General features: G+C 40.0%; 1 protein-coding gene across 1 annotated transcript in view; it reads left to right on the forward strand.

The window, feature by feature from the left end:
• The window catches only part of tdrd12 (tudor domain containing 12), a 192,576-nt gene that overhangs the window by 78,685 nt on the left and 97,441 nt on the right, over positions 1–16,450 (forward strand). The window contains exons 12-15 of the mRNA XM_059992994.1: positions 717–830; positions 4,575–4,757; positions 7,530–7,686; positions 14,696–14,823. Coding sequence (XP_059848977.1) covers positions 717–830; positions 4,575–4,757; positions 7,530–7,686; positions 14,696–14,823 — 582 coding nt within the window. The remainder of the gene's footprint in view (positions 1–716; positions 831–4,574; positions 4,758–7,529; positions 7,687–14,695; positions 14,824–16,450) is intronic.

Genomic DNA, 16,450 nt, shown 5'->3' on the forward strand with positions numbered 1-16,450 from the left:
GGCTAGTTTATGTTTGTGACATAGTTATAATGAGTTAACAATGTTTTTTCATACTGGATTAACTTGTATAATGCAACATTAAAGCAAGGTTGTGTCTATTCTCGCAGTTTGATGTAATAAATATCAGTAGGATTTATTGCATTGAAGGGCAGGAGCTTTCCTGTGTGTCTGTTCAGTATTTTCTCATTACTCATTATTACTGAAACATATTATCTTGCCATCGCTTTTTATGGAGCCTAGTGTGTATAAAGTGTATTTCCTGCATTATAACATTGACAATATTTCCAGAGTACACGGGACACCTTGAAAAATTAGTTTTCCTTCTCCAGTAATGATTACAACCAAGGTCATCAGTGCCCTTGGTTGCCAATACCTTCGGCTGTAAAATTACTGCCTGAAAATACTTCCTTCCTGTCTTTCCTCATTTAAGACACAATAAAATTTGCCAGGTCTGTGCCCTCGTCTTAGTGTAGATGGATTAAATTTACTGGACAACACTTGTGTGAAGCATCTTGGAAACTTTTGTTAAGTTAGGAGCACTTAGTAAATACCATGGATCAGTTTTCTAAAGAAAATCGATTGCTCTTTTTCGTTTAACAATTTTTGTGTTGGACGAACATGTTTTTTGTGTTGGCCATTGATTTTCTTTTTAAAGTTTTAGTAGTTAAGTATAAGTAAAACCCTGGTCATGCTAAATTCTGTATTCTGTTTTCCAGCCAACCTTGACAAATGCTTTTGACCATAGCAATGGACTCCTGGTGCATTCAGTTATCAAACTGACCCCATGTACCAGAATGGAAATGGCACCAATTTCTCTGAATTTAAAAAAGGTAGTTTTCTTTTTTAACACATGTTTATAGCTCACTGAAATTGAGACAAAGTTCAGTTGTAAGCTTATTAACAAAACATTTAACATACACAGCAAGTCCTTTGGTTGTCTCCAACATTCTTGTTTATTTCTATTAGTTTAGATCTTAAGTTGCTTAACCATAAGACATAGTAGCAGAATTAGGCCCTTCGGCCTTTTGAGCCTGCTCTGCCACTCCATCATGGCTGATTTATTATCCTTCTCAACCCCATTCTCTTGCCTTCTCCCCATAACCTTTGACACTCTGACTAATCAAGAACCTATCAACCTCCACTTTAAATACACCTCCGTGGCTGTCTGTGGCAATGAATTCCACAGATTCATTCCTCTGTAGCTCATGAAATTCCTCCTCATCTCTGTTTTAAATGGACATCCCTCTAACTCTGAGGCTGTGCTCTCTGGTCCTAGACTGTAGAAAACATCCTCCCCATATCTACTCTATCTAGGCCTTTCTATATTCAATAGATTTCAATGTGATCCCCTCTCATTCTTCTAAACACCAGTGAGTACAGGTCCAGACCTCCTTGTATGTTGACCATTTCATACCAGAATCATTCTTGTGAAACTCCTTGGACCCTCTCCAATGCCAGCACATCTTTTTTGTGATAGGGATCCAATACTGCTTGTAATATTCCAATTGCGGTCTGACCAATGTCTTATAAAGCCTCAGCATTGCATGCTTGCTCTTATGTTCTAGTCCTCGAAATGAAATGAATGCTAGCACTCCATTTGCCTTCCTTATCACCAACTCAACCTGCAAATTAATCCTTAGGGAATCCTGCACAAGAACTCCCAAGTCCCTTTGCACCTCAGATTTTGGAATTTCTCTCCGTTTAGAAAATACTCTACGCCTTTAATCCATCTACCAAAGTGCATGACCATAAACTTCCCTACTCTGCATTCCATCCGCCATGACTTTGCCCATCTGTCTAACTCTTTCTGCAGACTCCCTGCTTCCTCAACACTAGCTGCCCCTCCACTTTTCTTTGAATCGTTCACAAAGTGTGGCACAAAGCCATCAATTCCATTATTCAAATAATTAACATATAACTTGAAAAGAAGCAGTCCCAATACAGATCCCAATGGGACACTGTTAATCACTTGCAGCCAACCAACCAGATAAAGCCTCTTTTATTCCCATTCTCTGCCTCCTGCCAATCAGCCAAGGTTCTATCCATGTTAATACATTTCTTGTAATACCATGGGATTTTGTTAAGCAACCTTACGTGCATCACCTTGTTAAAGGCCTTCTGAGAATCTAAGTAAACAACATCAAGTTACTCTCCTTTGTCTCTCCTGTTTGTTATTTCCTCAAAGAATTTCAAAAGATTTGTCAGGCAAGATTTCCCTTTGAGCAAACCATGCTCCCTGGTTTACCGTGCCTCCAAGTACCTTGAAACATAATCTTTAATAATGGATGCCAACATCATCCCAACCACTAAAGTCAGGCTAACTGGCCTATAATTTCCTTCTTCCTTCCTCTCTTCAGTGACATTTGGATAAAAATCACGCAGCAGTACATTGTATAAACTTCACAGATGTAATGTAGAAGCACATTAACTCATGGGCTGTTGTTTCCTTATGTATTACCTGCCTTGTTTTACCTGAAGGAATTGTGCTGTAAAAGTACTGATTGACTTCTCATGCTAGCTTACTGCTGTTCAATCACAGACCATGGTTAGAATTTATTTGCAGTTTAGCAAATTTCATATTACTACCTATAAATATATTTATTTTGTGCAACGCAACTTTGGCAATGTTTAGACTAAATTTTAATTCAGTATTATATCTTAAATGGTATTAATTTATTACTGTCACATGTACCAAGATGCAGTGAAAAAGCTTGTCTTGCATATTGTTTATAAAGATCAAATAATTTCAACATGCATTGAGCTGGAAAAAGGTTAAAACAATATCAGTGCAGATTAACATGTTAAAAAATACAGAAAAAAATGTAATTATACAATAAAGTGTAAGATCATAACGAGGTACATTGTGAGGACAAGAGGGCATCTTATCATACAAGAGGTGTGTTCAAGAGTCTAATAACAGGGATAGCAGCTGTTCTTGAAAATGGTGGTATGTGTTTTTTGGCTTTGGTATCTTCTCAAACACAAGATAGTCTGCAGGTGCTGGAAATCCAAAGCAACACACACAAAATGCTGGAGGAACTCAACAGGTCAGGCAGCATTTATGGAAACAATAAACAGTCAATGTTTTGGACTGAGACCTTTCTTTAGGACAGAGAAGGAAGGTGGAAGATGCCTGAAGTTAAAAGGAAGGGGAAGGGCAAAGAGAGACTAGTTGGAAGGTGATAGGTGAAGCCAGGTGGGTGGGCAAAGTCAAGGGCTGGAGAAGAAAGAATCTAATAGGAGAAGAGAGTGGACAATAGGAGAAGCGAAGGAAGAGGGGGCCCAGTGGGAAGTAATTGGCAGGTGAGAAGTATCTTCTACCTGAGGGAAGAAGGGAGAATGGAATGAATGGTGTTTGTGATTATGTTGATTGCTTTACTGAAACAGTGAGAAATTCAGACAGAGTACATAGAGCAGAGGCTGGTTTCTGTGATGTGATGTGCTGTGTCTGCAACTCTCCACAGTTTATTGTGACCACGTGTAGAACAGTTGGCATACCAAGTCATTTTGCATCCAGACAATGCTTTCTATGGTGAATCGATAGAAATTGATTAGAGTTGCCTCCCGAGGAACTAGAGATGTTAGTGACCTTTCTTGGCCATGACATCAACATAGTTGGATAAGGGCAGGTTATTAGTGATGTTTGTACCTAGGATCTTAAAGCGCTCAACCTCAATGCTATTGTTGTAAACAGCAGCAAGTGCACTGAATCCCCTCCTCCGCTGTTCTGAAGTCAATGAACAGCTCTTTAACTTGGATAATATTTAGGAAAGGTTATTGTCATGACATGTCATTAGCTCTATCTTCTTCCTTTAATCGAACTCATTATTATTTAAGATGCATCCCACTACAGTGACATCATCTATAAATTTGTAAATGGAGTTGCAGCAGAATTTAGCCACACAGTCAAAAGTGTACAAGGAAGTAGAGTGAGAGGCTGTGGACAGAATCTAGTGTTTAGAATTGTCATGGCGGAGATGTTGCTGCCTTTCCTTACTGATTAGAGTCTATTGGTCAGAAAGTCAAGGATCCAGTTGCAGAGGGATACATTCACTCATGGGGTCTGGAGTTTGGTGATGAAATTACTTGGAATAATAGTATCAAAGGCAGGAATGTGGTCAATAAACAGTACCTGATGTAGGTGTCTTTACTGTCCAGATGCTCCAGAGGCGAGTGCAGGACCAGGGAGATGGTGTCTGCTGTAGACTTGTTTCAACTGGAGGCAGATTGCAGTGGGCTGAGGTTGACTGAAATGGGTAGCCACTGGGAGAATCTGCCTTTTGCGGCAGACAGAGCAAAGCTGCTTGTTACGAAAATGCAATATAAGACTGTGCATTTTAAAATAAAAATAATAGTCTCTCTTAGTGTTACGATATTTCCTTTTATATTTATGAAAAATATATTTCCTTAATTGCCAGTATTAATCTGTTGTTAGCCTTGCATTTCTTGGGAAATGATCATACTGCAGTATATTGTTTAAAATTCACAGATGATACACTGAATTATTGTTTTCTAAACACCTTAATTCATGAATGCAGTTCTTTTATACATCATCTGGCTTGTTTTATCTGAAGGAACTGAGCAAGAAAAAGATTGATCTTGATATCATCCAAGCTTACTGCTGGCCACCCATAGGCCGTGGTTGTGATTTAGTTGCAGTATCACAGAAAGGAGATAATCCTCTTTTGTACCTCCCTCCATTGTTGACATTTCTACAGTTGCCATCTGTGTACAGTTTCCAACCCAAGCGAAATTTGGTAAGGGCCTAAGTAGATTTTTTTTTGATATTATAATGGAAGCACAAACTTTGGTGTGTAAGTGATGCACTGAAATGTCAACTATTTGTTGCACCATAGATAAAATACAAGCTTCTTAAGAGTTACAGCTTCTGGTATTTAGCAGGATTAATAAAGATCATTCTCTTTGCTTTTGTCCATCCTCAAGTATATTTTTAGTCTTACCAACTGTTGCTTAACTTTCAGAAATAAGTACAGAAAATTCTGAAATACTCAGCAGGTTAAACAGCAACTTTGTTGAGAGAAACAGAATTAATATTTCAGCTTATTGTCCTTTCACCAAAAATAAGTATCATTGGAGGTTTAAAAAAGTTTTTAAATTGCAGAAGAAGTTTATGGGAAATGAAGGAAGTCCATAGCACTGGTGGAACCAGCTGAAGGAGGATAGTAAAGGATGATGAGTTGGAAAGGGTGTGTCTGGGATGAATGTTTCCGAGAGGGGATTTGTGTGTTGTTACCAGAATCAGAAGGTGTTGGAGGAGGAGCGTGGAGTTGTGGAAGTTGGATGTTGAGATGAGGAGTAAAAGGCTGGAGTGGCTGATTCTCTGAAATTTCTGAATTCAGTCTGGCACCCCGAAGGCTGTAATGTGTCAGAATTTGAGAAGTTATTCATTGAAACCATGTAAGCTTTGTGAGAACATAGTAGGAGGCCAAAAACAGAATGAGACCGGTTTTCAAAGCCAGTTAATGTTATAAAGCATTCTTTTCATTATTTTGCTTTTGGAATTGTTAAAGCAGCATATTTAAATTCATTTTAATTGAAGATTTGGTATTTTTAGCATAAGAGAATTATAAATCAGTTACTGCCCTTAATTATTTCCCTTAATTTATTATGTAAAATAGAATAGATTCCTGTAAATGAGTTAGCACAAGGAAATAGCATGTACACCACCTAGCCCCTCAAGTCTGCCCTGCCTTTCAACCTGATCCAGTTTAAGCTACTCTGCCTTAAGATCATCCACTCTGCCAGTTCCCCAAAATCCTGAATTCCCCATACTTTAAAAAACGTATCTGCCTTCATCTTAAATACATGTAATCATCTACTATCACAACCCAATGCGGTTGTAAAATCCAGAGATTTAATATACTTTGCTCAAAAGAAATTTCTGCACAGCTGTTTTAATTAACTTGGTCTTAGCTTGTTTTTCCCTTAATATACAAATTGGTGAAATGCAGCCAGTAACTAAAATGTCCTACAAAACTCTGGTGTGAATATTTCATTACAAGGGTAAATTTTTATTTGTGGATTTCATTGTGTAAAATTGTTCAGTTTAGTTCTTCTGAAATACTTGTTCAGGAGCTGACTTGGTTAACATAATCACATCCTCAACTTCATACAAGGACCTTTACTTTATGACTTTAATAAAATGTCCAAGACTGGTTATTCTTCAGTGGAAATTTTCCACATAGTGCCAAATGTAGTCAAATGCATTTTTATGTTCATATAGGTCCTACAATTCTGATTAGTGGACTTCACTTCCCAAGTTCTCATAGACCCTTCTGTAACCTTCTTTGGTTCTTATTAACAGTCAATATTTGCAGAGAACACTTTTTTCCATAAATAGTTTTTTTCCTTTATTTTTCACAAAATATAATATAGCCATTAATATCCACAAGTATTTCAAAGTTCAAAGTGAATGTATTGTCAAGTACATATGTCACCATATACAACCCTGAGATTCATTTTTGTAGGCATACTCAATATATCTATTGAACAATAACCATAACAGTATTGGTGAAAGATTGCTCAACTTTGGTGTTCAGAGTGCAGAAGACAACAAACTGTGCAAATAAAAAAGAAAGAAATAATAATAAATAAGTAAACAATAAATATTGAGAACCTGAGATGAAGAGTTCCTGAAAGTGAATCCATTGAGTGTGTGAGTATTTCAATGATGGAGCAAGTGAAGTTATCAAGAGCTTGATGGTTGAGTGTATGACTCTTGAGGCTCACCAAATGCTTGCTGCTTCCACAGGACTAGTGAGTAATCATTAATTTAAACAAATAATCATTTACATGTACAGGTTAAAATGTTGTAACCGCTATTGGACACAATGGTTATTATTTTTGCCTCATATATGCAGCCATCTCTATCCAAATTACTGCAGGTCTCTAATGATGGAATATTAAAGTATCCAAGTTAAGACTAGGTTTACTCTTCTAATGGTACGTGGTCATTCCTTTCCACTCAACCTTTTGCAGTAGGTTACTACGGTTAATATTTGAAGTTGGTGCCTAATAGGTTAAGCTTCTGTTGTATTTTTTGCAAGTATAACTAGCAATCTCACCAGTAAACTATTCCAGATATTTGAAAGTGCGGGTAAGTGAAAGGTCAAACATTTAGAAATGAACCTCGACAGTGGACACATTTTGGAGATGTCCAGGAAATTACACTTAAATACTGTAATGGTTTTATTGATTAATTTTAATTCCTCTCCACGACGGACAAATAATTAGATTTTAATACCTAGATTGAAGTAGTCATGATCCTTTTTCGCTGATAGTTTAATAAGATATTGTTATCTTGTTACTAATTTAATTTCAAATCTATTGTATTCATAACCTATTTAATATAATATTATGTTATGGTTTTTTTTAAAAAAAACTAATAAAAAGATTGAAAAAGAAAGATAGATTGAAGTAGTCATCAGTTGCTTTACTTTGTTTTTGAATATCTAATTTTACATGTTATATTAATAATTAGCCTGTATTTGTTTTCATTTGAACAATAGCCAGTAGCAATAATTGTGTGCCCTGGACAACAGAAAGCCCATTTTGTATGCCAGGAATTAATTGATTTGACGAAGTTTTCACGGCCACTTAATCTGTCATTGCTTTTGGGTGGACAAGATCCAGAAGAGAGTAAGAAAATCAAACTTGCCAGAGGTTGTAAGTATATCATTTTTAATTTCTAGCAGAATTGTTCCTGATTAGTGCTGAAAAAAAATAGCATGTGGATTTTAATGAACTCTGCTCAGTTCATATTTACTTAGTCTCGTAGAGTGGCATTAATTCATATGAAGCAAAAATGTAGTTGATTGGAACAAATATATTTTCATGTGCTTTGGCCAATCTTTCTAATTATAAGAGAAAACCAAAAAAAACAGCAGATGCTGGAAATATGAATTAAAACAAAATATGACTGGAAGCATTCAGCAAATCAGTCAGCATCTGTGAAAAGGGAAATGGTTAATTTTTTGGATCCAGAATATGGAAAGAGTGTAAAAGCAAGATAATTTTCAGATGGAGAGAAGATGGGTGGAGGGAGGTGGGAGAAGCGGTTGAGTAGACTAATTGGAATATCTCTGGCAGGGCAGGTCCAAATTGGGTAATGGCAACATTAATTTTCTTTGTGTCATATGTTGCAAATGGCAAATTTCTGGGATGCACACTTCAGATAGCAATAAATATTTTTTAAACAGTTAAATGATAAGTAAAAATCACATTCTGATCCAGAGCAAAAGGAAGTATGAAGTACCTTAAGAATTTGATACTGAATCCAGTGTTTTCTGACAGAGGGTAACATGTTGCAAGCTGGGCGTTCCAAGCATGCTGGAGGCCACTGTCAGAAAGGTCAGAGTAAATAATGAATTAAGTAAGAGCCAATCTGAAGCTCAAATCACATGTGTTCCACAAACTGATTGTCTATTTAGTCAATTGTATGGTTTTTCCAGTATAAAGAAGACCACACTGTGAACCACAAATGTAATTCACTAGACTAGAAGAAATGCTACTGAGTTAATTAGAAAAATTTTTGAGCAACTGGGTGACATGAAGAAAAAAGGACTGAAATGATGTAATGCAGTGTATAGGACCATAAAACATAGGAGCAGAATTAAGCCATTTTGCCCATTGAATCTACTATGCTATTTCATCATTTTCCCCTCGCCCCTAATCTTCTGCTATCTCCCCATATCCTTTCATATTCTGACCAAACAAGAATCTATCAAACTCAGTTTTAAATATACATAAAGACTTGGTCTCCACAGCAGTCTGTGGCAAAGAATTCCACAGAATGTTTGCACTTGAAGAAATCCTACTATGTTCCCACAGCCATTCAGCCTGTTCCTGAGTTGAAGATGAAATAGATGTAGTCTGTTATTCTTGAGTGTAAAATTTCCGTGATCATTGCAGCAGAAAGCAGACTACTGTGAAAAATGGACGAGAACAGCTGCAGCAAGAGATAGGTTTGATGTGAGTGCAACCATGGAGATCTCCATGGGCAAAGCAGTCCAGATATATCCATGGTTTCACTGGAAGTGGTGTCAATAAAACATCCTTTTAGTAAATAATAAGCATCATTTTTCAAATGATTAAGGTTGAAAAATAATTTTAGGTGTTGAGTTCTGGGTGGAAATGTCTTGACATAATATTGGGTAGGTTTATAAAATCATATAATTGTAGAATAGAAAGAGGCCATTTGGCCAACCTAGTAGGTGGCAACTCTTAGAGCAACCCTGTCATTTCTTTCTCAAACAATAGCAGAGATCTAGGGAAGATTGTCCAATTCTAATTGCTTTTCCAATTCCTTTTAAAATGACTCCTGTTCTGTGTTAGTATTCTAATCCGTTTCAGGTCCTCGTTCTGCTATTGATTTTGGAAATTATCCTTCACAATCTCTTTCTTTGTCTTCTCCAAAATTATTTATTTATTTATTTACTTTTACTTACACACACACACACCTACCTTCTAGTCCTTAAACGATTTCTTCATGGGGACAACTTTAATCTATTTATCTTATCTAAACCCATTTGATCATGTGCACCTTTATCAGATCACTCCTTGGTCATTTTTGTTTCAAGATAATAATCCCAACTTCATTCATATAACTCAAAGTACTGTCATTGGCAATGAAGTCTAGTTTGCCATTCAATCACAACTGATTCGGAAGAAGAAGGCAGCGAGAGAGCACCTAAGAATTTCCAGCGGAAAGACATTTTGAGTTCTCGGTGGAAGAGAGAGGCCAGACGTCACAGGCGCATGACATCAGCCAGTTGAGTGCAAACAGTTTAAAAAGAAGGCAACCATATCCAGCAGGCAGCGGAGAGAGAGGCAGCAGAGTGAAAGGGCTTTGGCTCCACAGGCTTCGGCGGTAACAGGAGGAGATGAGGCAGTTGTTGACTGCAATAGGAGGTAGTATGTGTGTGGGGCCAGTTTACTGTGGTCGGTGTCAGATGTGGGGAGTCCTGGAGTCTCACGGTATCCCGGACGGCCACATCTGCACCCAGTACATCGAGATGCAACTCCTAAGGGACTGTGTTAGGGAACTGGAACTGCAGCTCGATGACCTTCGTCTGGTCAGGGAGAGTGAGGAGGTGAGAAGAGAGGAGTTATAGGCAGGTGGTCACTCCAGGGCCACGAGAGACAGACAAGTGGGTCACAGTCAGGAGAGGGAAGGGGAAGAGTCAAGTACTGGAGAGTACACCTGTGGCTGTACCCCTTGACAATAAGTACTCCTGTTTGAGTGCTGTTGGGGGGGAGGGGGAGACAGCCTACCCGGGGGAAGCAACAGTGGCCATGCCTCTGGCACAGAGTCTGGCCCTGTGACTCAGAAGGGTAGGGAAAGGAAGAGGAAGGCAGTAGTGATAGGGAACTCTATAGTCAAGGGTTCAGACAGGCGATTCTGTGGACGCAGGAAAGAAACTCGGATGGTAGTTTGCCTCCCAAGTGCCAGGATCCGGGATGTTTCTGATCACGTCCAAGATATCCTGCGGTGGGAGGGAGAACAGCCAGAGGTTGTGGTACATATTGGTACCAATGACATAGGCAGGAAAAGGGAAGAGGTCCTGAAAGAAGACTACAGGGAGTTGGGAAGGAAGTTGAAAAGCAGGACCACAAAGGTAGTAATCTCCGGATTAATGCCTGTGCCACGCGACAGTGAGTATAGGAATAGAATGTGGTGGAGGATAAATGCGTGGCTGAGGATTTGGAACAGGGGGCAGGGATTCAGATTTCTGGATCATTGGGACCTCTTTTGGGGCGGGTATGACCTGTACAAAAAGGATGGGTTGCACTTGAATCCCAGTGGGACCAATATCCTGGCAGGCAGGTTTGATAGAGCCATTGGGGAGGGTTTAAACTAGTTTGGCAGGGGGGTGGGAATCAGAATGTGAGTGCAGGGATTAAGGTAGAAGGACAAGGGCATGATGCTAAGAGTTCTGAGTTGATGAGGAAGGACAGGCAGGGGACAGAACATAATTGTAGCCAGTTAAAGGGGTTGAAATGTGTCTATTTCAATGCTAGGAGTATTAGGAACAAGGAGGATGAACTTAGAGCATGGGTTAGTGCATGGAATTACGATGTTGTGGCCATTACTGAAACTTGGTTGGAGGAGGGGCAGGATTGGATGATGCAGGTCCCGGGGTTTAGGTGTTTTAAAAGGAATAGGATGGGAGGTAGAAAAGGGGGGGGGGGGGTTGGCATTGCTGGTCAGGGATAGTATCACAACTATAGAAAGGGAGGATGCTGCAGAAGGAGTGTCCATGGAGTCAGTCTGTGTGGAAGTCAGAAATAGGAAGGGATCAATCTCTGTGCTGGGAGTAGTCTATAGGCCCCCAAATAGCCCTCGGGACACCGAGGAGCAGATAAGCAGGCAGATTTTAGAATGGTGCAGGAAATACAGAGTAGTAGATTTCAACTTCCCTCATATTGACTGGCACCTCCTGAGTGCAAGGGGGATAGATGGGGCTGAATTTGTCAGGTGTGTTCAAGAAGGATTCCTGACACAGTATGTGGACCGGCCAACGAGAGGTGAGGCTATACTGGATCTAGTTCTGGGTAATGAACCTGGTCAGGTGACAGACCTCTTGGTGGGGGATCATTTTGGTGAGAGTGACCACAACTCCCTTAGCTTCAGCAAAGCTTGACTGGGGAAGGGCTAACTTTGAAGGGTTGAGGCAGGAGCTAGCAAGAGTAAATTAGAAACATATGTTCAAAGGGGAAAGCACAGAAGTAATGTGGGAGAAGTTTAGGGACCACTTGAGCTGGGTTCAGGATAGTTTTGTCCCACTGAGGCAAGGAAAAAATGGTAGGAAAAGGGAACCGTGGCTGACGAAACATGTGAGGCAACTCGTCAAGAGGAAAAAGGAAGCGTATGTTATATATAAGAAGCAGGTAGGAGGGGCTTATGAGAAATATAGGGTAGCCAGGAAGGAGCTAAAGAAAGGACTTGAGAGAGTTCGAAGGGAGCATGAGAAGGCCTTGGCATGCAGAATTAAGGAGAACCCCAAGGCGTTCTATGCGTATGTGAAGAATAGGAGGATGACGAGAATAAAGAGGCCTGGAGGCGGAGGCGGTTGGGGAGGTCCTAAATGAATACTTCAGTATTCGCAAGTGAAAAGGATCTTGATCAGGATGAAGTTGAAGTAGAGCGGGCCTGTGTGCTGGACAATGTGGAGATTAAGGAAGAAGTAATGTTGGATCTTCTTAAAAACATTAAGATTGATAAATCCCCAGGGCCAGATATGATACACCCCAGATTGTTGTGGGAATTGAGAGAAGAGATCGCAGGAGCATTAGTTATGATCTTTGAATAATCTTTGGCTGCAGGGGAAGTGCCGGAGGACTGGAGAATGGCAAATGTGGTTCCCTTGTTTAAAAAAGGTAATAGGGAGAAACCTGGGAACTATAGACCGGTGAGTCTTACGTCGGTGGTCTGCAAATTACTGGAAAGGATTCTTAAGGATAGGATCTACAAGCATTTGGAGAAGTACAGTCTACTCATGGATAGTCAACATGGCTTTGTGAAGAGAAGATCATGCCTCATGAGCCTGATTGAGTTTTTTGAAGAGGTAACAAAAGAAATTGATGAGGGTAGGGCAGTGGATGTGGTCTACATGAACTTTATCAAAGCATTTGACAAGGTCCCTCATGAGAGACTCATCCAGAAAGTCATGAGGCATGGGATAAGTGGAGCCTTGGCTGTTTGGATAAAAAAATTGGTTTAAAGGAAGAAAGCAGAGGGTAGTTGTGGAAGGAAAGTATTCTGCCTGGAGGTCGGTGACTAGTAGAGTGCCGCAGGGATCTGTCCTGGGACCCCTGCTATTTGTGATTTTTTTATAAATGACCTGGATGTAGGGGCGGAAGGATGGGTGAGTAAGTTTGCGGATGACACAAAGATTAGAGTTGTGCATGGAGCTGTAGGTGGTCGAAGGTTACAAGAGGATATAGACAGGCTGCAGAGTTGGACAGAAAAATGGCAGATGGAGTTCAATCCAGACAAGCGTGAGATGATGCGTTTTGGAAGGACGAACTGGAAGACTGAGTACGGGATTAATGGTCAGTTACTTAAGAGTGTGGTTGAACAAAGGGACCTTGGGGTTCAAATCCATACATCCCTCAAGGTCACTGCACAGGTTGATAGGGTAGTTAAGAAGGCCTGTGGGTTGCTAGGCTTCATTAACAGGAGGATTGAGTTCAAGAGTAGAGAGGTCATGTTGCAGCTCTACAAATCTCTGGTGAAACCGCACTTAGGGTATTGTGTTCAATTCTGGTCACCTCATTATAGGAAGGATATGGATGCTATGGAGAGGGTGCAAAGGAGATTTACCAGGATGTTGCCTGGATTGGAGAACAAGTCATATGAAGCAAGGTTAGCAGAGCTGGTACTCTTCTCTTTGGAGCATAGAAGAATGAGAGGGGACTTGATAGAGGTCTACAAGATTATGAGAGGCATAGATAGGGTGGGTAGTCAGTATTTGTTTCCCAGGGTACCAATAGCAAACACCAGAGGGCACAGGTACAAAATTAAGGAAGGGAAGTTTAGGGGAGACATCAGGGGTAAGTTTTTTTTACACAGAGGGTTGTGAGTGCCTGGAATGATTTACCAGGGATGGTAGTGGAGGCTAAAACATTAGGGGTATTTAAGAGCCTCTTGGACAGGCACATGGATGAAAGAAAAATGGAGGGTTATGGGGTAGGTTGGGTTTAGTACTTTTTTTTAAGGATTATATGGGTCGGCACAACATGGAGGGCTGAAGGGCCTGTACTGTGCCATAGTGTTCGATGGCTCTATGATTTTATTTTCTTCTCTCAACCCCATTCTGCCACCTTCTTCCTGTAAATTTTAATCCCCCTAACCATTCGAGAATCCATCATTCTCTTCCAAAATGCACCCAATAACTTGGCCTCCATGGCCCTGTGTGGTAACAAATTCCAGAGATTTATTACCTTCTGTCTGAAGAAATTCTCAGTTTTAAAGGGATGCCCCTTTGTTCTGAGGCTGTATCTTCTGGCCTTGACTTTCCTAATAAGGGAATCATCTCCTCCATGTCCATTCTACCCAGACCAATCAGTAGTTGGTTTCGAAGAGAACCCCCCTGCCCTGCCCCCCCAACCATCAATCCTTCTGATTTCCATTGAGTACAGGTCCAGAGACATCAAACTCTTCCTAAGTTGAGCCTTTCATTTCTGGGATCAATCATATAAACCTCTTCTAGACTCAGTCCATGGCCAGCATATCTTTCCTTAGGCAGGAAGCTGAAAATTGCTCACAATATTGATATGGACCCAAACTTTATGATTTTGATAATACTGTCACAAGTATCTTTGACAAACAGTGGAGGTTGCAGCACTCATCCCTGCATCAAACTGGTCAGTGGCCTTCAGGTTAGTGTTTTTATTTTTACTAAAGACAACTCTTCATAGAAGTATTCTGATAAATCATTTGGCATCAACAAAAGAACATTAAAACTTTGTATTTAATTTACAGAAATTATTGCCTTGAGGTTTTTTAAAATTTGCTAAAATTAGTTTTGAATTGTTTAGTTGTAAATCAGTAGCTGTCAAATTCATCCTTAGCACAATGATTTAGTGATCGTAATTCATTTCAGCAGAATTTATTCCAAAATACAGTAGCTAATTTCTAATTTTCATCTTCAAAATAAAAATTTAATTACAGGTAATGTAGTTGTTACTACTCCATACAGTCTTGTACGGATCCTCAAGCAACACTGCCTATTTTTCACCAGACTCAGCCATTTGATTTTGGATGGAGTTGATGTGCTATTTGATGAAGCAATAGATGAAGTGAGTAGTGTCACAATTAAATCAAAGGGGCAGTCATATTTTGAATATTTTTCTTGATTTTAAAGTTGAAGTATGTTGCTGAAGGATAGAATTTTTTTTACCTTTTGCACAATAGGAAGTATATTATGTGGCATATTTATGAAAAGATTAATGTGTTTTCCATGCAATTTCATTCTTAACAAGATTTCACATGTGGAGACAATAGACCAGTGTTTTGGGATTTTTGAAGAAACTCCCGTCTCTGGAATCTAAAATCTTCCTTTGGCATCCAGCACAGTGTAAAAGTCTTAAGACTTTTATTCTTACCCTAAGCCTAAGACTTTACCACAGTACTTTATTTGTCAATGTGGAGTGGAGAACGAGTTTGTAAATCTGGCAGGAGTAAAGGATATTGGGAATGGTGAGGGTGGAGCACAGTGAGAGGAGTGTGGACAGGTGGCAAAGTAGCGCCAGGGCAGGGGTGGATCAGGCGCAGACATTCCCAAACAATTGGTTTATTGATCATTACAAAATGTCTCTGTGGTGCTTCCTGCTCCCTACCATTTCCCTTTCCCTTTTCCGAACCATGATTCCCTTCCCCTTTTCCCAACTATGATTCCCCTTTCCCTGCCCCCTTTCCATTTTCATCCACAATAGAGCTCAGTAGTTGGGAAGATGTTGGAGTTGGTAATTAAGGATGAGTTCACAGAGTACTTGGGGATACATAATAAAATAGGCTGTAGTCAGCATGGTTTCCTCAAGGGAAAATATTGCCTGACAAATCTGTTGGAATTCTTTGAAGAAATAACAAGCAGGATAGACAAAGGAGAATCGGTTGATGTTATGTACTTGGATTTTCAGAAGGTCCTTGACAAGGTGCCATACATGAGGTTGCTTAACAGGCTACAAGCCCCTGGTATTGCAAGAAAGATTCTAGCATGGATAAAGAGGTGGTTGATTGACAGGAGGCCAAGAGTAGGAATAAAGCAAGCTTTTTCTGGCTGGCTGCCAGTGACAAGTGGTGTTCCACAGGGGTCTGTATTGGGACCTATTCTTTTTTACGTTATATTTGATTTGGATGATAGAATTCTCAATCCCATAAGGCCATGAGACATGGGAGCAGAATTAGGCCATTCAATCCATCGCGTTTGCTCTGCCATTCCATCAGGATGGCTTTGTTGCAGTTTGCAGACGATATGAAGATAAGTGGAGGGGCAAGTAATTTGAAGAGCAGAGAGGCTACAGAAGGACTTGGGTTAAGAGAATGGGCAAAGAAGTGGCAGATGGAATACAGTGTCATCAAGTGTATGGTCATGCACTTCAGTAGAAGAAATCAAAGGGTTGACTATTTTCTAAGTGGAGAGAAAATGCAAAAAACTAAGGCGCAAAGGGAATTGGGAGTACGTGTGCAGGATTCCCTAAAGGTTCGTTTGCAGGTTGAGTCTGGTGAGGAAGGCAAATACAATGTTAGCAGTCTTTTCAAGAGGACTAGAATATAAAAGCAAGGATGTAATGTTGAGACCTCACTTGGAGTATTGAAAGCTGCTTTGAGCCCCTTATCTTAGAAAGGACGTGCTGAAACTGGAGTGGGTTCCAAGGAGCGTCAGAAAAATGATTCCAGAATTGAATGGCTTGTCATATGAAGTGC

The sequence above is a fragment of the Hypanus sabinus genome, chromosome 17, assembly GCF_030144855.1.
Source record: "Hypanus sabinus isolate sHypSab1 chromosome 17, sHypSab1.hap1, whole genome shotgun sequence".
Classification (NCBI taxonomy): domain Eukaryota; kingdom Metazoa; phylum Chordata; class Chondrichthyes; order Myliobatiformes; family Dasyatidae; genus Hypanus; species Hypanus sabinus.